Consider the following 22,776-nt stretch of genomic DNA (forward strand, 5'->3'; position numbering starts at 1 on the left):
GTATAATAATAAGTTAATAATTGTCATTTTTCCAGCACTTATCTTATTTTGTTATAAGATTTAAATTATGTGAAAATTTGTTTCCTATATCAGTGGGTACATTTAATCTGTGATTATATTTCTGATTCTGCATTTTTCCCTGTCGTTCAGTCTTACAAATTTTATTCCCCAACACCATACAAATAGTTAATTATTACAAATAATTATTTATTATAATTAAGTAAGATATTAAATAGTTAATTAATTTGATATAAATACAAAAATATTTACTGTGTATTACTTTGAAACAAAATTACAAAAAATTTATTTGTCCGGAAAATTTTTTCCTGCATCTCTGAGCAAAACTAAAGTAGGAAATAAGAGAGAGAGAGAAAGAAAACAATGTTATCTATAAATGACAAAAAAAGAAAGGAAACGTCGTTATCTGTAAATGATAAATAGAAATTCATTCATAACATTTGATATTTTAATAAATAGCACCTAGCAAGTAAATAAGCTATAAATTTTAAAAATAATAAAATAATATTTTTTGATAAAATTTTTAACTATTTTACTATAATCAACTATACTAAATATTTTTGAAAATTCAGATAATTTTAACAGTTTTATTGATTAAATACATTGAATAACTGTAAAGTTTGTGAGGAAATTATTGGCATTAAAAAGTTATTATTTAACCAATGGTAACAATTTAAAGATTAAAAAAGAATTTTTTTTCTTGTCTAAATTTGTAGTCCCGCCTTTAAGCCCATCAAAATAAATTCGACGTACAGACGACATTTTAATATTATGTTGATGGAAATGCGACAGGCCAGAGAAAAAAAATTGTAACACCAACAAGTTAGTGTGGCGGATTGTTATGAGCGAGGATAGAACCTGGGACCTTGTGGTTCGCAGCCGAGTAACATGACCGCAATACAAAAGTAATTGCTCGTGTAGCATCGCTGTTAACTTGCTTATAAGCTTTCACCACATTAGAATTAAAAATATTTTTATTAGCCAAGTTACGATGTAATGATAATGATTTAAAGTACCTTTTCTAAAGAAGGTATATTTAGAAGCCTTTATGTATATGTGTCACAAAAATTCTTTTTCAGCTTCTACTTGCTTTCTGTGAAGTGAGAATACTTTTTCTGCAGTTCGTTGATCTAACCATGATAATAGATCGAAATATTAGTCCAATAAGAATTTAGGATAAGGATTTCCATCCCGGCCATGCTGGTCCATGAGAGGTTCCATATGAGGGTGTGCTGCTTAAGCAGCATTCACTCGAGGCTAACTATTGCACGCAGTGGAAAGCTACGCCTACCTCAGGAACATCACATGATTCCAACGAAACAATGGCAAATGATTGTCTCATCGGGACAACTATTTCCATTGTCCCATTGTGGTCATGTGATCTTTCTGAAGTAGGCGTGACCTTCTATTGCGCCTCGTGTAAATCCTATTTTACTTTGAAATCCTTTTTTTTTCACAAGTGTTCACCCCACAACAAGTGAAACTCGGTTATAAATAAGATAGTATGGATATCCCGAGATGCGTATGTGAGAGAAAGAAAGGGAAGAACTTGCTTTGTTGGAGAACTGTTAGTATTTCTTTTGCCTTTTTTTTCTCCCCATCTTTCACTAAATAGACAAAGTAGCTATGCATTTTTAGTTGCAAATATACAACAGCTTTCATAAAAAGACTACTAAGGTTCTTTTATAGCTGTTTAGGTAATGCGGAAGAAAAGGCAAGCAAGACGGAAGAAAACTTAGCCCTATATGCAGGAAACATGAAAGAAACATTATGAGTGGCCCCCTATTGAAAGTAAGCGAACAGAAACCGGTTCCTACTTAATTTTTGGTCTTATACTCAAGAATGTGTTTGATATTGTCTTTATTAAACACCATTTTTATTTACTTTACATGGTGTCATTGATACCAGATAAGATTAATGGATTAACCAAGAGGAACTGATTGAAGAAAATTAAAACACAATGCCTGAAAATTCGCCATTGAAGGGGGTCTCCTTTCCAAAAACTAAAAGAGCTACTCCAATTCGGGCTCCTCCGTGATTTTTTCTATCATTTTTCAAAAAATTCATTGTCACTTAATGTCAGGGGAGTTTTTTTATGGGAGTTGAATTGAATTATTATTTTCTGAAAGTTGAAGTACCAATTTTTGATAAAATCTTCTGTCATAAATCCCATTATGGGTTTGAAGGGATATATACATTTCAGCTTATTTTCATCAAATGTCTAAAAGCAAGTTCATTACATTTTCAGAGAACAAATATAGATTATTTAAAGAACAGTAGCTGATTAGAAAAGATATGTAGAAATTTAGAGAACAATTAACGATCCATGCTATACATTCAGCCTTAATGTTACCATATAGGTGCAACTGAATATAAATGCGAAGTAGAGAATCAATCAATCAATATTAATTTTGGATTTTAAGTGGGGTCGGAGCATAACTACGTAGATATTCCATGTATGTCATGGCTAGAGCCCAAGAAGGAATATGGTCTTTAATGTCAGCAAAAACCATTTAATATATTAACACCACATTCCTCACTAATATACACTGTCGTTTTTTTTTTCCACATTGAAAATACATTTGTTGTTGTTGTTTCTAATGGCACTTGTCATAGACAAGCCCAGTGACTGAAAAAACATTTACATTACAAGGATGATTAATGTTAGATATAAATGATGAAAACGAAATCGAAATAATTAGGAATGTACTAGCCTAGTACTAGTATAATTGATTTGTTCACTTTACATTTAGTACTACATTCATTAAGTCAATTAATTATAAAATATTTGCAATAAAATAAATTTTTGTTAAATTAATGCACAAATTGCAACAAAAGAACAGGAAATAAATTAGTAAATGCCAAAGAAAATATTGCACAGGAAATGCATGAATACACTACTAAATTTTTCATGTATTTATATGAATGTTTTACATCTAATGGAGTTAACAAGGCAAACCTCTTTGTCCAATTATTTAACAGGTTTTAGAAGAAAGATTGATTCTTTTAAATACATTAATTACAATTAAAGAATTATCTTGCAGTTGATGAAAGAATTATAGAGCTAAGGAAAGAATATATTAAAACTAATAGAAAAGTTAATTGTTAAAAATTTACTTTTTATTCAATGCTAAAAAAAGACACAAAAAACTGGCAATATAATGAAAATCAACTGTATTTTATCAGAAAAAAAAAAGATGATGCTTCAGTTATGTTTAATATCTAAATTTTAAATTTTATGTTAACTTAAAATAAATGAAATGAAATAAATATTAGAAATGATAATAATAAAATTCATTTTAATCCCCATCCAAAACATTATAGGAAACCAAAGTTGTAGATTTGATTTTTACTTTTATATTATCTTTAAAAAATTAAAATAGCAATAATATGCTCATAAAAATATATTTAATATCATTACAATATGCGCATATAGAAGTATAGTTTATTAAACCAATGAAAATTGCCAGAATTTTGTTAATTTTTTTATTAAAATTTTAATTTAATTTTTGAAACAGCATTTCTTAATATTGATATCTAAGAAATAACTAACTGTCACCAAATTTGGAAGCTCTAAGTGCAACAATCTGCCATGAAAGACGCAGTTTATTGATAGTATGTCAGCCTAAAAATATTATTTTATTAAAATTATGAATAATTTTATTTCATATTTTTTAACAAAGTAAAATCGTTCGGCTTGATTGAACAAGGAAAATGATTTGTCTTTCAATACAACGTCATAGATATTATTGAAAAGCAATATTTAAAAATTTACTGAAATGAAGAAGGAAATTCATAAATAAGATTTAATCATTAAAAAGATGTACTATATAAATATACTTTATAATAAATAAATATAATCTCAACTAAATAATAAATAAATATTTCTCAACTAAAATAAATATTATTTTAGTTGAGAAATATTTTCGGAAGTCTTTGTAGAAAAACATCAAACTTTTTCGCTATTTTGAAGTAATAAATGTTTAAAAATTTTACTACAAAATTGTACACATTCCCACTCTCCAACGCGTATTGATGCGCCTCTGCAGACAAGCACACGCACACACTTTCTCTTTTATTAAAAAAGAAGTTGTAGATTGTAAAAAATTTATTTATACTATATTATATATAAAAATTGTCATTGCAGTCAAATGTTATTTTTAATCACAATAAATTAAAAGCAGAAATTTTAATCACAATAACATAAAAGCATTTATTTATTCAAATTTTGCATCAAAATATTTTTATTATTTGCAATGGTTGGAGATGTTTCCTTTCAAATAAAAAATTATTATACAATAATAAAATAAATAAAAAATAACAAATAAGCAATTTTTTTATTAATAAGTTATTTAATAAATAATTATTTAGTAAATAATAATTTTTTAAAAATAACATAAAAAATTCTTAATAAATATATATATTTTAATAATAATAAAGAATTAATTTCCATCAAATTTAATTTCAAATAAAAAAATATCAGATAAATTTCTGAAATAGTATAATAAGAAGAAAAAAAAAAAGAAATGAGTAAGTTTCAGAAAAAGTAAAAGAAACGGAACAGTTTGATTCAAAGTTTTAGCGGAAAAAAATGAAAAACTATATCGTGCAAATGGAAATGAAAAAGATCAGAATAAATCCCTACAAATATGCTCCTTTGCCAAATCTTATAATCCTGCAAACCGTCAGCGCTCTATATAGGTGCTAACTGGAACCTTGCTTAATCCTCATAGGTTATGGAGGAAGAAAATGTGTTCTCCTATTAATGCTATTCAGTGACACAAGTTTGTTTCTTTGGAGTTGAGTTGTAAGTATCGATATCATTTATATCTTCAGTAGATGGTAGTTTTAAATATGATTTATAGTTTATATTTAGAATTTTTAATGAAAAGCAAATTATAATAAAACACGAAATGAGGATTAATTAATTCATTTCTGTAACCTTTCCTCATATTATATTGAAAATTCTGAATTGATTGTCATATCTGAATTATTTTAATATTTAAAAAATAATAAAATACCTATTCATTTAAAAAATTCAAAAAGATAAAATAATGCTTAAATAACAATTTTTTTAAAAAAGACTTAAATAAAAAAATTATTAACAATTCTCAAGATTAGAAGCTGCTTAACTGCTACTTCTACTGCTAGTGTTTTGGTTTGCTTTCAATTTACAGAGGAATGAGGTGACTCAACTGTGACTTACGTAGTGCAAGCATATTTTTCATGAGTACTTAATTTTCAATGGGTTGATAGCATCATCGGAAACAAAATGAAGATTCTTATAAAGTTAAAACTATCTAACTCTTCTGCCGTTTTTCTGTCGAAATTTCTATTCACCTTCTTGTTAATATTGAATTCATCTCATGGGCTTGCTGAAACACAATCGAAAATTCTTCAAACAGACGATGCGACGAAAAATTCTCTGGCTGAAATTTTTGGAAACAGCAGTACTGTCTCGAATAGGTAACTTAATCTTTCATGAAATTTTTGTTAAAATTTCATATACCTTACGTGCTACTAATGTTTACATGCTGTTTGTTTTTGCTTTTGTCTATTGGCAGCTGTACCTAGTTCTATTTAATAATTTTTTAATCAATATATATGACTTATCATTTTGCATTTAATTCTATTGGACTTTTTTTTTTGGATGCTTATTTGTAATATTAAACTATGAATATATTTTGGTTCTCTTGCATCAAAGTTCAGTTATAGAAACTAATTTTAAAAATGATTACTGGGGAAATATTATAATATTTTTTTGATTTACAAAATAAGATTCAAGATTTTTAGCAAATTATCACAGCTTTAACATTAAAGGTCAAGTCTATTTCAAATTACAATAATTTTTATTTTTAATCTCTAGCAAATTTACTAGTAATAGAAGAGAATAGAATCAAGAAAAAGAAGAGTTGAATGATAGAATTTTGCAGCAAATTTTATAAAGCAAAATAATAGTTTATTTAATTTTCTTTTAGTTTATCCCTTTAAATAAATTGGTACAGTAATTACCTAAGAAAACACTTAGAGTAATAAATAATTAAATTATATATTTGAAATTAACATTTAAGCTCAGGTATTTGTTACTAAGTCAAATAGTAGAACAATTTTTTCAGAAACTTATAAAATATAATTTGGTGTATAAATTGCAAAAATGAAATTTCAATATGTAATTTTTGTTTTATTTTCTTGGATATTTTTGAGCAAATTTATTAATAATTTCATTATTTCATTCTTCAGTTAATTTTGATCTATAGATAAAATTTCTAAAAAATTGAACCCTTCTTGTTTAGTTTTAGATTTGAATATATATATATTTTTAATTTTTAGTCTTGCAAAATATCTCTTTGTAGGTGTAATTATAATCAGTAAAGTCAGTATATATTTTTAACCATTCTATATGTAAATATGTTTTAGCTGTTGAGTGTCCGAATAGAAGAAACTTTTGAAATTTTAAAACTTTAATTTATTTCATCACAGGAGGTATATTATATACAAGAAGTGATGATAAAACTGACATTGGTTTACATAATTATGCAAGAGCAAAAGAGACAGACATTTTTGCCTTCGATAATTTTACTAAGAGATTTTGATAGGGATTTCTTTGATACTTGTCGATTTAGGCTAGGGAATTTTAGGTATTTCTAAAGGAATGTGGTAAGCATTAGGGATTTTTATTTCTTCACTCAGAGCTTGAAAACCTGCTGAATTCATCAGTCTAGAGTGTATATTAAAAATAAATGAATAAAAATTGGAATTGGATTAAGAAATCATTTTAGAATAAAGTTAATATAGGTTGAATTAAGATAAGAATTAGGAAATTAATTAGATTAAGATATATCATTACATATATATACATGTGTAGAATTAATTAAATAAAAAATTGGGAATTGGATCAGGATATAAGAGAACATTTTGGAATGAAGTTAATAGGGCTAAAATAAGATAAAAATTGGGATTGTAAATTAGATAAAAAATATCATTATATATACACACACATTCATTGTTAAAAAGTTACATCTATATCTTTGCAAAATTTGAGAAGGTCATCTTCTTCAATTTTATTAATATTGTTAAAATTATATATGTCATTAAAATATGAGGTTACATGTTTGGGAAATTTTGTATGTTTTCCTAAATGAAACAATGGCTCTTTTGATTATGATTAGAACTATGTAGTCAGCTATCAGTATTTGCAATATAGTAGAATTAAAGATATTTACTTGACTTTGGATTGATGGACGTGAAATGTACTTTAATCATGTGATAATATATACTTAAATATTTCATTTTATAAAATCTGTTAATGGCTTATAGCCTTGCATGTGTGTACTATTTGACGCTCTCCTCATGTTGGCTATGTAGAAATAATCAAAAATGAATTTGTTGATTCTGGAATTTCTAACACTTCAAACTTTTGCATCCTAAATCAAATTGCTCATGAAAAGTCGAATCAATATTTTGAAACATCCAAAGCCAAAGTAATTAGAAATTATAAGAATATTCTACTGAATTCTCAGATTTAAAAAGCATCAAATCCCTTATATCAATTACTTCCATCTAATCATAAATTTGATTTTCATCTGTATCTAAATTATAACCAAGTCGAGTAAACCTGTTTAGATTTCAGCTATTGCCAAGTATAATGCATGGACTTTGTAAAGTTATAAAAAATCAAAATTTGTTTTTTCAGTTTATGTTTTAAACACACACAAAGTTTCAAAATGGACATTTTATTTTTTACCATGTGCATATGATTTTTGACAATTCTGAACTTTTTAAAAACTTTTCGTTTGAGAAATTTTTGTTTTGATATGTGGTAAGTGTTAACTTAAAAATATTTTTTCACTTTCATTTTTTTTTTTTTTTTTTTTTTTAAATTTAGAGTTTTTGAAATCAGTGATAATTTGAGAGTAAAGCAGTAAAAAGAAAACAAGTTTACATTTAAAACAATTGCATCACATTCATGCAACCTAAAATAAGCATAACAAATATTTAACCAAACTATTTACAATTATTTTATTATATGAAAGATAAAAAAAGTAACTTCTATGATAAACATAAAAATTCATTTTAAATTTTTAGAAATTGTTCCATATTATCCATATTGTTTGTTTATCCATTGTTTATCCATACATCCTTTATCTGTGTGATGCTCGTTCATTTAAGTTTTTAAATTGAAATATTACTTTCTGGAAATAAATTTTCTTTTTTGTGATATTCCGTACTTCTTTGTTCTTCTTGTACTAATCTGCTTTTCCACTCCAGTAAAGACTAGTTACTGAATGCAATTTCTTTTTATTCTCTGTGTGAATAATTCAGCTTTGTGCTTTTTGAAACTTTGCTGGTGTTTTTTTTTACAAAACTGCATTGATCAGAAATGTTTTACAGAACATGAATTTTCAAGCCCAATGCAATGTTTTTTCACTAATAGACAAATATATTAGGTCTAAAAATATCATATTTTATTGTAAGGTTCAAAAGTCTTATTGAGTCTATAGATTTAAGGGTAATGCTATAAGATTGGAAGTTAAATTTTACAGCTGTTTTAATGAAACATAGTTAATAGTAGGATATTCCAGTTTTTAATTTTTTTTCTGTTTGAATGTGTAATATTTTTTTCTAAAAGATTTTCTGTTTTTCAAAACATTCTTTTTAGTATAATCTTATTATTTAAAATACACTATTAATATTATTCTTGAAATATTAAAGGAATTTCTTTAAGCATTAAGTTCAACTAAAAAGAACGAGTTAATATTAAATTAAAGTTGTTTTAATTCCTTGAAAATATATTTGTAAAATTTATAGTATTTAATCAACAACAAATATTTTATTGTATTTCTTAATTTTCTTTTAAGAATTTTATACCATTGTTAAAAATGTTATATATATATATATATATATATATATATATATATATATATAATAAAGCTCAATGTGTGTGTGTGTGTGTGTTGGCACTCTACAGGCCAGGTCATTTGACATACAGCTACCAAATTTGGTACATGTATACCTTAGAGGTCGGGAATGTGCACCTGGGGTCCCTTTTTTTGAAATTTTAATTAGAATTTTAATTATTAATTAAAAACTAACTTTCCCGCCAAAAAAATCTTCCATTTTCCCCACCGCCAACTTTTCCGCCAAAATAATCTTCCATTTTCCCCAACGCCAAATGATTTAGGCTTTAGTTCTTTTTTTCTCCCAACAGTAATGAGGCTAGGGTTAAGATTTTTCGGCGGATTATTTTAAACGATTCTGTTTATTTTCTTAATGTTTTATGCATTTAAAATTAAACATTGTTAATTAATCCATGTTTCAGATTCATTCTGAAGTACTTTTGAATTAAAATAACACAGAATAAAGGAAATTAAAAATGTATAATCTGCATAGCGTTACCCCAACTGGCGTAGAAAAATTCACGCATTTGCGTTACCGTAAAAGGCGAAGAAAATTCACGCATGCGCACTGTGTTCTGATTGTTGGCATGGCAACCATTATCAACGGACGATTTAAATTACTTTTAGGTTAGTTGTATGCTTTTGTAAGTAAATTGTATTTATGTTAGTTATATATTTTTTGTATATGCTTATAGTTTTAAGTACATCGTTTTTTAAGTAGTTTTTTTTAGCCTGTTTTCAATGATTTAAATTATTTTTAGGTTAGTTGCATGCTTTTGTAATTAAATTGTATTTATGGTAGTTATATAATTTTTGATTACGCTTATAGTTTTAAGTACATCGTTTTTAAAGTTTTTTCTAACCTGTTTTCAACCGATTATTTTAAACGATTCGTTTTATTTTCTTAGTGTTTGATGCATTTAAAATTAAACATTGTTAATGAATCGTTCTGTTCATAATGAATCTGAGAATATTTTGTTGACAAATTCTTGAAATATTACATAAATTAGGAAAGATATTCTTTATTGTCCATAAAGTTTAAACGCTCAGTGACTGTTTTCAGTAATCATATTACAAAAAATTACTTTGTTTCAGTAAAAAATATTATTATATTAATTGCAGATTAATCCTTTCCACTTTAATTTATAGTATAAATTCTACGAGAACTAACAGAAAATTAGAGAGATACATATCACGTTATGACTGAAGGCCTTTATAATATTATGAGTGAATTATATGACTATCAAAATTTGAAGTTTTAAAATATTTTGCTGAAGAATCTATTAAAGTTGGAATTGCCTAAAATATTTAATTATTAAAATTTTAACGAGCATTAAGATTGGCGAACCGGCTGGTCGCCAAAGGCGGCTAGTATATATATATATTATTAATTTTACTGCTGCTTCATTTACTAATTTATGATAAGTACTTTGAGATTGTCCCGCCGACCTATCAACATTTGTGCACCAATCCTCGTGAAATATGCCAAAGGGTTGTCATTACCATTGTACTACCTTTTGGTGAAAATGGTAATCCCAAAGTATAAAATGGTTGACATGATAATCCCAAAGTACCATATTATAATGATTTTTTTATATTAAATAAATATCATTTGTTTTGAAATTATTTAAATGGAACTTTGTAAAATGTTGCAATACTATATGTTGTTTAATATTGTAAATAAAATTAAAATCATACTATAAAATCGAATCAATCATCCATATATTATTCTAGTACTCATGTGGTAACTGCCAATGAAACCAGTGTTACAAATGATACATCAGTTGTGACTACATCGACTACTCCTTCTCTGGATGTTGTTTTACCTCAAAAAGGTTCAGCAGAAGAGGAACATCACTCTAGTATGGCCATATTTTTTGTATTGATTGTTATGGGTAAGTTATAATTGCAGTTATTTTTCTCATGAAATATTTATATCATATTGTGTCACATGTTTTTACAAAGTGTTTTTTTTAATCACAAATGACAAAAGAATTAAATAATAAAAGAATTTTAAATTATATATGAGAGTTTTTGTGGTGTAAAGCAATTAACATTGAAAATTGCTTAGTTGTTTTAATGAAATTGGATATTTGAATTGCAAAGTACAAGTGAATTGTATTATATTTGAACAATATTTTTATCTTCAAACCTGCTGTGAAGGAAGTGGATCATAATCAATAATCTTTAATAAATGATGATTTAGCCTAGAATTACGAAAATGTAGGTGTTTTATTGACTCAGTCCAACTTTTTTCTGAGTATCCTGAAGAACTTAAAAATAGGGAAAATTATATATTCATGCTTCTCTTTATCAGTTATTTTGCTAATATTCTCTTATTTGTAAAACTTTAATAAGAATCTACTTGTTTAATATATATTGGCAAATTATGAAAAACATTGCATTTTAGATAAATGCCTATAAATATCTGAATGAAATTTTTGTGTTACAATGTAATTACATAGGTAACTTTTTAAAAAAGAAATCTAGCCTTTTTAATCATTTTTTTCAAACTTGTATATAATTTTAAAAGGATTTTGTTTTTCCTATATATAAATAATGTTTCTGAAATTTATTTTTTATTAGTCTTAGCATTAAATATTATATTGAATTTTTGTTTATTTTAAATTTAATAACTTTCTCAAGTTGCGTAAATGGATTGAGAATATATTGCACCTTCTTATATTGGCATTTTTAAAAATATTTTCCCACAAAATTTCTATTTACTTAATTTTTATTATGTATTTTTCTTGCTGTAATTTGTAATACTATTTATTCTTGGCTTCCTGAAAATGTTTTTAAATGATATTAGGTGATGACAGGGGTGTTTGTGCTCCGGGGAAACCCCGGAATTCCGGGGATTTTGAACTTCGATACCCGGAAATTCCGGGGATCGTCGTTCAAAAGGAAGTAGGAATAATAATGAATTATTTATTTTGATCTGGGTAATTTTGTTTGCTTTGAAAGCAGAAAACGCAAGGTCAGTGTGTATGGTGAAAACTTTTCCTTTCTTTCTCCAAAGGCAGTGATAATGCGTGAAAAGGGGGAAAAAACTTCTTTTTTGTTCTTTCCTTATTGCGAGTTATGACTCATTCCCCCGGTTCTCGGACATTCTCTTCTGGATTCTTTTCGGCAAGTAGGCGCGGCAGAAAAAAAAGGGAGAGACTTCGTTCGACCAGATGTGCGATCACGTGACTCTGGGTTCAAAGGTCACGTGACCTGGCTACCTGGCGTGGCGCCAATAAGTAGAGAAGGGGGATTTTTTGCCGTATTAGCTATTTGTCATTGATCGCTTCGCAACTTTTTTTTCTCCGCTGTGTAAAATTTTCGTTTCATTTATTGATGCACGTGTAAATTTTTCATTTCGCTTATTGAAATATTTTTTTATTTATGTACGCAAGAGAATTTCACTTTGAAATTTCAGCACATGAAACAGAAATTACCCCTTAAAAATTCATATCTAATTAGTTTTACAGCATTAGATCCAGAGCTAAGAGGTAAAACCAGTACAATATTAGCTTTTGAAAAATTATCATCTTTTATGTCCCATATTTTTAGTGATAATGAAAAGTCAAAAGTAGAAGCTGAAATAAGGTTATACCAGAGTGATATTGATATCACCAAAGAAATGCTCTACACATCTGATGAAAGTGGAAATCAAGTCAAGTGTACAATTGATAAATATTGGTCTAAAGTTTTTAATTTAAAAGATGATTTCACAAATGATTATAAGTATCCTACATTGGCTAAATTGGTCAAAGCCTGCCTTAGCTGCTTCCATGGCCCATTAGTGGAAAGTTCAACTTAATGGATACACTTGTCACTGACTATAGAACCTCTCTTAAGATTGATTCCCTAGATGCAGTGCAGACTATTAAATATGATTTAATGGCTTCTAAAGAAACCTCATGTGAAAAATATGGCTAAAAAAATCCAATGACTGATCCAATTCACAAAGATCTCTTACTGAATATGAACAGAAGTTGGAAAACATATCAAGAGGACTTAAAAACATGTATTTCAGATGAGTCACCCATAAAAGTCTCTGAAAAACTTTCTACATTAGCAGAAAAGCAAACTGCTTCTACCTCTGCATGTGCTGTTCTCGAGGAAATTTCTTCAACTGTAAATGAGGAAAATAAAAGTCAACCTTCCTGCAATTATGAAGTTCACCACAAAAGAAAGACAATCCCACAAACATCAGAAAATAAAAAAAAAAAGCAGCAGAAATTAGATAATTTTTTTAAAAAGAATTAATTCAGGTAATTTAAAATATTTGCATAAAATGTAGTAGTTTATGTGTTTGAAAATTTATGGTTATTAATTTTGCAAAAAAAGTAATTCATTGAACTTTTATAATTAGGTCATTCAATACTTCATAATTGTAATTTTTCATTTCTCCCCCCCCCCCCTTCTCGAAACTCCAAAATGCCGGTAGTAAGTCCGTAAAAGTTTCAGGGGATTTTTTGGGGTCCCACAAACACCCCTGTGATGATGTTAGGATGAATAAAAGCTAACTATGAATGATGAAATAGAAAGAAATTTTGTATTGAGAGTAAGGGGAGCTAATATGTCTCTGTCTTCTTGTTTCAGAAGAATTTTCTGCAGAATTTTTCTTCCAATACAGTTTTAATTCTTTCTTTGGATTTGATAGATTAGTATTATGTTGCAGAGGGGGAGGAATCATTAATTGTTCGATTAGAATTTGGTCACACATTTTCACTTTTCTGATAAATATTTAATGTTTTATAATATTTTATTTATTGCTTATTAATGTTAACATTTATGAATGTTTGAGTTACATCAAATAATAACTTTTTAAATTATAACAAAATTAATAAGTTAAATAAATGTAAGCTATTATTTTTTTCCTAATCAAATTTTGTATGTACAAATATTATGTATTTATTTATAACTGTGTGTTAAGTTTTCTTATCATTTTATTTATATTATTTCAGCTCTGTGCATTTTACTCATTCACTGTTTGATACAAACAAATTTCCAGTACTTACCTGAAAGTGTATCTGTTGTATTTTTAGGTAAGCATCATATTTGAAAATCATAAATAGTCTCAGCACATTTAGTCTGAAGAATAAAATGTTAGTTAATTTTATTAAAATTGCTCTAGATACTTCATTGATCAAATGTAAACATATATTTAGATGAATTGAACAAAAAAAAACATGTTTAATATTGTATTACAGGCAAACTGCTTTATGAAATAGAATGCAATATTAAATTGCCAGCTTGTCTCTGTTTGTTTTGATATGTTTTTGCTGTCCATTGGAAGAAGAATTTCAGGGCATATATATATATATATATATATATATATATATATTAAATGTTAGAAACCATGTTATTTGGATATTCAGAATTTTATTAGTTATTATCATTTTTAATAAATATGATTGGTTTCCTTACCTTAACATGTGGAAAAGAAAAGAAGCCTATTCCATGAAATCTCCCCCCCCCCTGCCATATTACATTAAGTCATAAATTTTTCTAAATTAGGAATTAAATTTTTTTTTATTATTCTCAGATTTTATTTAAGTTATTAGCAATAGAAGAGATTTATGTAAATAATATTCTTCCACTGTGCTGAAATAACATGATTAATAGATAATGTATAGTTAAGTGTGCATTTCATAAATTGAAAACCATAATGAATAATGTTGTACGCTTGGAACTGTAGAAGGAACTTTAAAATTGTAGTAATGTTTTTAAAAATTAGACACATTTTGCATTTTTTCCTGTTGACTTGTTCTACAGATAGTTTTTCTTAGACTTTTATTCTTGGTTTTAACATGTAACAAATCTCATTTAGTTTTATGACAATTCTTTCATTACCTTAAGTAAATTTATGCAACAAATAAAAGGTATAAGTTTTTAAATAGTGATTAAGGAAATTATTGTTAATACACGAAATATAACTCTCCACAACTAAGAGAATGTTTCAATTATATACTAGTTGCTTTTGTGATCATCTAGTTTACTGGGATTATTGAGTGTGAAAATTTTTAATTGCATCTTTTGTATGTACTTAATTTTAATAAGGCTTGTTGTCAAAATATGGACTTCAAATTTTGATACCCATGTAACTCCTATAATTTTGGAAGCCTTGTACCATTATGTTCATTGTTCTCTATGTTGCTAAAATTTTAAGTATACTTTTAAATGGGAAGTGAATGATTTTCAAATAATTCACTAACTTGCTTATTGAGTATTGTATTTTTGTGAAAAGGTTACAAAAAGGAATAATTTTAGCATTGATGTTTTGTATATATTAAAGAATATATTTCATGATTTATGCAATATATTGAAATATTATACAAAAGAAAAAAATAATAAGAGAAATTTGATAAAATTATTCAGTACAGTTAGAAAAGAAAACAGAATATCAAGTTAACTAATAATAGCTAATTAAAGAAGAGATCAACTTTCTTTTTTATGTTGAAACTTTTTTTTATCTTTATTCAGGTCTGAAGTTAAATGTTAACTATAATTAACATGTTATCCAAAAATTTTATCAAAAGCATGCTTTAAATAGAAAGCTATTAATTGTGGAAAAATAAGCTAAATTTTAATATTCTATTTAATAATAATTCAAGAAAATTATTCAATGAAATATTAATATTGACAATTTAGGTTTTATTATAATAATAAAATTATTTTTGTAAAATATACTTAAAATATCTTTAAAAATTGCTGTCAATTTTTTTGTCTATATATAATTATCTAAATTGGTATCACTGAATACATATATATATATATATTAGTTTTCTTATAATAAAAAAAACCACATTTTATTATAATATTTTTGTGACTTTTGGCAAAAAACTTTAAAATGTTGCTTGATTTTTAATTAATTAAAAATTTCAAAAAAAAAAAATGTTCTGAGTTATTTGTTTCAAATTTGTTATTACTAAATTTGGAAAAAAAATTCTGCCTTGTAAAGTAACATGCTTGTACATACATGCATACATACACACAGAAATTCTCTTTCTATTATTAGTAGATGTATTTTAGTGCCTATTTTATAAGAATAAAGACTATTAATGCTAGATTATCATTTATATCTGGAATTTTAATGTATTTGCTAGGCACCAATTTTAAATTTATTTTTATTTTTTTGTTCATGTTGTGTGTGGTTATAATAACTCTGGTTATATTGAAGATTTTTTTTATTTTAATAGGAAATTCAAGATACGACATATATCTTCCACATGACATAATTTATGCTATAATTGGCATAATTAATAATGACATAATTATGTACCAATAGATATTATTGATTTGCATGTATGATATTAATGTGATATAGTTTTATAATTTTTTATATTTTAATCACTTTTTTTTCTCTTGATTTTAGGAGCTTTAATTGGATTAATTTTAAAGCTTATTTCCAATAGCAATTTGGGGAATTGGCAGGTAGGATGACAAATTTCTATTTTTAAAATTTGCTTTAAAATTGAACATATTTCTTAAAATTATGATTAATTTGTCTACATATATATAATGTGTGTGTGCATATGTTCTATGCATGTGTAAACAGTAAGATAATATGGCATTGAATATTAAATTTATGCTTTGATACTGCTATTTTACTAACATAATTTTGTATTTTGGTTTCTTTTCTCTCGCTTATTTAATCAATTTTTTTTTTATTTTGATTAGGTTTTATATTTTGAATATATATGTTATTCATGCATGCTTTTAACTTTTATAAGGCTTCAAAATAATTAGATTCAGTTCTTGAGATGAGCTACTATTGATAGCTAATAGATGACTGATCTAACCTTTTTTTAAACCATTGAAATAGTTTAGGAAAGTCAAACAAATTGAAAATTCTTTAATTTTATTGATCACAAGAAATTTTTTAAAACTTAGTTAATGCAAATAAGGACTTGCATTCACAATAAATATACAACTTTTATACTCAAGTGTGTTAATTAATTGTATGTGTAGATGAAAGTTAATTGTATAAAACTGAATTTTTACATCATTCATGTATCAGAAGAAAATAATGGCTTAAAGAATTCATACAGAAAAGAATTTTCTTTTCAAATGTGCATTTGTATGTAAACTATGTATATTTACATACAAATGTACATTTGTGAAGAAAATTCTTTTTTGCCTTGTAAGTTATTGTTACATTAATAAATATCACATTTAATTGACTATTCATATATATGTTAAATATAGATTATGGTTAAGGAGGACTTCTTTGAAGTAACATGTATAACTTTCTCAATAATCTCAAGTTATCTTTTTTTTTTTTTTTTTTGTTCATCATGTAATGCAGAGTAAATGACAGCTGTGTATACTTGTATGAAAATCCGGTAATCATTTGAGCTTTAGAATAAACCTGATTAAAAATTTTTTTTTTGTGAATATTTGCATATTAAATTTCATATTTATGCATTTTATTTATGTATGTTAGCCATTTTTATAAATTGACTATTTGCTACGAAATTTTGATTCATACATGTGTAAATGTTTTTTTCTTTTTTTTCTCTCGATGTTGAATTAAAACTATATAAAGAAAAATCAAGATAACAAAAGTTAATAAATTTTAATATGACTAACTTTAATGCTTTATCTGTTTTGTTTAAATAAAGCATTTAAGGAATTTTCTTTTCTTTTTTTTTATCTTTCTTATTCTTTCTTTCTTTTTATCTATGTAACATTTTATTTATGAAGTTAAAATTAATATCCGGATTTCATTTTCATAACTTTATGATTAAATAAAAAAAATCTCCCTTCTGTTTTGTCTGAAAAATAAGTACAGTGAAAATGTTTTTTGTACAGTGATATTAATAAGTTTTATGTGTGTAATAATAATAAGAATTGTGCCAATTAAAATATTTAGTTGTCTATACATTATGCAGTTTCTGTATTTTATCAAGTCACTTTGAATGCAATGGTTTGTAAAATTTTTTCCATTATTAATTTTATTTGACGTTTTCAGAAAGAAGAAGCATTTAATCCTACAACTTTTTTCCTTGTTTTATTACCACCAATCATGTATGAATCTGGTTATAATTTGCACAAAGTAAGTAAAAATATATTGATAGTATGTTTACCTGTTTTATTTGTATAAAAATAGTGCTTGTTAAAAATTCTACATTGTACATATGTTTGTTTCAGGGTAACTTCTTTCAAAACATTGGATCTATTTTAGTCTTTGCTATCTTTGGAACTGCAATTTCAGCTTTTGTTATTGGTGGAGGAGTGTATCTTCTAGGAGTGGTATGCTTTTTAATTATTTTTTTTAATCTTTATATATGATTTACAAATCGAAATAAATTGGAATACTACTAGTTTATTATAGTAATGTAATTTGCAGCCTTTGGCAATTAAATACGGAAATTCAAGAAATTATTTTCGTCTATAGCAATAACATTTCATATTTAAAATATAAACAATATACTATTATATGTAATATTATATAGCACTTTTGTTAAGTTAAAATTTGAAATGTTCATTTCTGAGAGAGAGAAAAAGAATTAATTTCATGGAACCATTATTATTATAGCTTTAATTATTGTGATGTTTGTGCATACATTTTTTTTACAGATATTTTAATGTATTTTGTAGAGCAATTGATCATTCTGCATTATTGATGGTTTGGCATATTTATTTCATAGATCATGACAGACATTGAAACAATGAAATGTTTCCAGTTCAGGATCTGAAAATTTGATGGATTTAAGATAAATTACTTTAATGATGCCCCCCCCCTTTTTTTTACTGATTATGCTATGTTGAAAATATGGTAATCACTTTGGAACCAATAATAATCACATGCATCGAGTTGAATGATGCAAATATTTACTTGATCGTTAGGCAATTTAATAATTTATGTGCTAATAATTATTAGAGAAGTTCCCATTGTCCCCTTTATGAAAAGTTAATTTTTGATCAGAGAAAGAAAGAATTTTGTATTTACTCAGTTCACCTTGTTGCAGAATTTAAATTCTGAGAGGTAGTGATAACTACCTGACTTTCTTGATGGTTTAAATTTTATCTGTGAGGTTGGGCAGTGCATGAAATTTGATGGTATACATCTAAAGACTGATCTTGTTTATGTCAGTGAAAAAGATGAAGTATTGTGAGAAAGGAAAGATATTGGGTAAATGGTTATAAAGTATGAGTTCACTAATATGGTGAAAATATTTGTGGGGTGCTAGCTTTGTAGTCAACCTTCATACATTTGGAGTCAAACAACAACAACAAAAAAAAGCAAGCAAGCAAACAAACAAACAAATAATTGTACAATTATTTACTAGAGAACGAGAAGATAGCATAGAAGCTAATAATTTATATTAATTGTCTAAGAATTCAAACTCTAAATTTGATTTTAAAATATATGAATTGATTAATTAATATTCAATCCATAATCTAAAAATTAGAAAAGAATATTAAATAATGGCATCACACATTTTCATTATCAGCTTTTTATTACATTCAAGTCAAACTAAATATTTTCTTCAATTTTGTTATCTTTAAAAATTCAGGAAAGGTATAATTATTCATTGAAATTCAAATGGATTGATATTTATATCCAATATTAATTTTGAGTTGTTAATTAATGGAATAATTATTTATGTTATGTAATTTTTAAACAAGCAACAAGTGTAATTTTGAGTCAAATGCCATTTTGTTAAAAGATTATTTCTCAAATATTTCTAAGTTTATTTTTATAATTTCTTTCATAGAGGATATTTTACTTAGTGTTTGGCTTTAAAAGGAATGTGTTAATACTGTTTGATTTGCAAGCTTTTATGTAAAGACTGAAAGTTAATTTTGCTTCTGTACAATAATTTAGTTATAAGATGAATATACATTTGATATTTTTCTTTTTAGGCTGATGTTGCCTATAAATTAGATTTTACTGAAAGCTTTGCATTTGGATCATTAGTATCAGCTGTAGATCCTGTTGCAACCATTGCAATTTTCCATGCTTTGGATGTTGAACCTGTTTTAAACATGTTGGTGTTTGGAGAAAGTATACTAAATGATGCTGTTTCCATTGTGTTAGCAACGTAAGGCTTTTTTAAAAATCTTTTTATATTTATATATTTTTTTATTTATAAAAAATAATATAGTTAAAATTTTTGCCATTTTTCTCTTGAATATCTTCTTAAAAATTTACTTTATAGCTATTTATATTCTGTTTATATATAGTAATGCTGTTATGTAGCATAAATTGCTATGTATAAGATGACCAAGTTCAATAAACACTTCTTCATGACCTATAAACACTTCAATAAACACGCCTTCATGACTTCTTCTGTTACTTGTTTATTCTAATATCCTTTACTTATTTTGTTACTCTAAAGCATAAAAAAATACATGAGGAAAAGCTGTTGATGCTATGGAGGTTGAATAAAATGGTTGTGATACTACAGGCTCTTTTTAAAGAATAGCAAATTAAAATTTGACTGTTATTAAAAACTTGATTGGAAAAAATATGTGATCTTAAATATGTATTATTACTATTATGCTTGCATATGCTTTGTAGGAAATAATTTATTATTCATGTTTGGGAACTTAATAGAATTAATCCATTGTCCAATTCATGTAGTAATCTATAATATTATTGATGGTAGCAATAAATATATCTTGGTTTGGTTTATGTCGTTGAATAGGCATGCTCTGTAAATGATTTTGCATTATTTTTGTAATGATGGTATTTTATTTTCACATTTTGATTCTTTTATTGTGAAATTCATAAAATTGTTTTTATTAAATTAATTTTGAATTTGTACAGAACTGTGATAGAGGCTGCTTCACCTGGTATGGCAGGCATGTCAGCAGGACAAGCTGTTCTTCATGGCTTTGGAAGATTTTTTCTGATGTTTTTTGCATCTGCAGCTATAGGGGTTGTTTTTGCTTTAACTGCAGCTCTGATATCCTTTTGGTTAATTTTTCTGAATATTTAGTTCTTGAATATTGAATATATGTATTGCTTTCAATTATGTAAAAATTGAGCCCTAATTTTGTGCTTCTATATCTTATTATTTGAGATTTATTCCTATGAATTACAGTATTTTTTGTTTTAAAAATTATTGGAGTAGTTTTGAGTTAAATCATTTAAATGTTTTTTAAATGACAGCATTATATTAAATTGTAAAATGTAATTAAACAAGCATATATCAAGTATTAAATTAAATAATTTATTATACAGTGATGCTTAATTCTATATAAGTCAAATATTTTACTCTTATTGTTAGAATTTTATGTTCTTTATAAATCAAAGATTTTTATCAATTGTTTGCAGTTTTTTTTATTTTTCATTCCTTTGAAAAATAAATATACTGAAACCAAAATTTATTGAAAGTTATATTTTTTCATTTATTTTATGTTTTTTGCCTTAACATAGAATACTTATTTAAATATGTTGATCTTCGGAAGAACCCTTCTTTAGAATTTGCTATGATTCTTGTGTTTACTTATGCTCCCTATGGATTAGCAGAAGGTTTACACTTATCAGGTAAATTTGAGATTTTAATTGAAATATCATTTTATATTTTTTAATTTAAAAATGTATTTTTTTCTGGAATTTGTATTAAATCAATGATTTAATACAAAATATTAATAAATAAATTAAATTCATAAATATTATGTTTAAATTTTATTAATGACTTATTGTATTACCATTATATTGGTAATAGTTTTATTATATCATTTAATGCTTTCCATTTTGAATTTTGTCCCTTTAGAAAACTGATGTGAATAGTGTTGTTCATATTACTGTTTTTGCATTTACTTTAAAATTTAGGTTCATTAATATATAAATTTTACTATATTTTAATTCATTTATGAGAATTATAGTTTTAAATATACTATATTATTATTTTTTGTATATGTGACAATTTTACAAAATTGTTTGTAACAATATTTAAAATACCCAATCTTTACATTTTGAATTACGTGTATTTATATGAATATTGTTTATACTTTTCATTTTGTGAAATTTTCTCTATTTTTGAAAATATTTTATTCTGGTGCAGCTTGTATTATTTTCAGATGAATTTAAATTGAAAGCTAGCATTTTATTTTTGAATTTTTTTTAGATCTTGTCTAATGCTTTTCGTAATTTTATTGCAGGCATTATGTCCATATTATTCAATGGCATTGTGATGTCTCATTACACTCACTTTAATCTATCACCTGTTACTCAAATAACAATGCAGCAAACTCTTAGAACCCTGGCCTTTTTTGCAGGTATTTGAAGATTAAGATATGTTCTATTATTTTTTGATGATGTTTTATGGGGTGTTTATTTTAAAATCTTCACAAAGCAAGAACATTTTAAATAATAAAAAAAAAATCCTGTCTAATTTATAATCTTTTAAAAAATTTGTTGGTAATGCACAGAATTTATTTGTTATAAAACATTAACATTTTTATTGTTACTAAAGCATAAAAATCTAGAATTTATATGTACTTTTGAAAATATAGAATATCATTTATAATAATTTTTATATATGAAATAATAAAATTTACATATAGATAAAAATAGTCATTTTTTATAGCAGTAGTTAGATTAGATCCCATTATATATTTTTATTATTAATTTTAAGAGAAGAGAGTTATTTACAACAATATTATTTAGATTTTTCTTTTACTTTATTTTTAAACTTATAAATTTGGGATGGAAAAAAAAAAAATAAAAAAATAATAAAACCTTGCAGTAGTTTGGTTGGTTTTACATATTTCAAATTTATACAATGGGATCAAAAACAATTGAAAAATATGATTGGTGAATTTAAAACATTTTGATAATAGTTATTTTATGTATAATGAAGTTATATTTTATTAATAGTTAGTGTTTCAACTGATATTTTTATGTTTT

The 22,776-nt window shown here is 25.6% G+C and overlaps 1 protein-coding gene across 1 annotated transcript in view; it reads left to right on the forward strand.

Annotated features, from left to right (window-relative positions):
* The first annotated feature begins 5,170 nt into the window (after positions 1-5,170).
* The window catches only part of LOC129963678 (sodium/hydrogen exchanger 8-like), a 30,063-nt gene continuing 12,457 nt past the window's right edge, over positions 5,171-22,776 (forward strand). The window contains exons 1-10 of the mRNA XM_056078176.1: positions 5,171-5,484; positions 10,650-10,810; positions 13,874-13,954; positions 16,285-16,343; positions 17,884-17,967; positions 18,063-18,164; positions 19,782-19,960; positions 20,689-20,827; positions 21,306-21,411; positions 22,029-22,145. Coding sequence (XP_055934151.1) covers positions 5,291-5,484; positions 10,650-10,810; positions 13,874-13,954; positions 16,285-16,343; positions 17,884-17,967; positions 18,063-18,164; positions 19,782-19,960; positions 20,689-20,827; positions 21,306-21,411; positions 22,029-22,145 — 1,222 coding nt within the window. The 5' untranslated portion in view covers positions 5,171-5,290. The remainder of the gene's footprint in view (positions 5,485-10,649; positions 10,811-13,873; positions 13,955-16,284; positions 16,344-17,883; positions 17,968-18,062; positions 18,165-19,781; positions 19,961-20,688; positions 20,828-21,305; positions 21,412-22,028; positions 22,146-22,776) is intronic.

This window comes from Argiope bruennichi, chromosome 3, assembly GCF_947563725.1.
Source record: "Argiope bruennichi chromosome 3, qqArgBrue1.1, whole genome shotgun sequence".
Taxonomy (NCBI): Eukaryota; Metazoa; Arthropoda; class Arachnida; order Araneae; family Araneidae; genus Argiope; species Argiope bruennichi.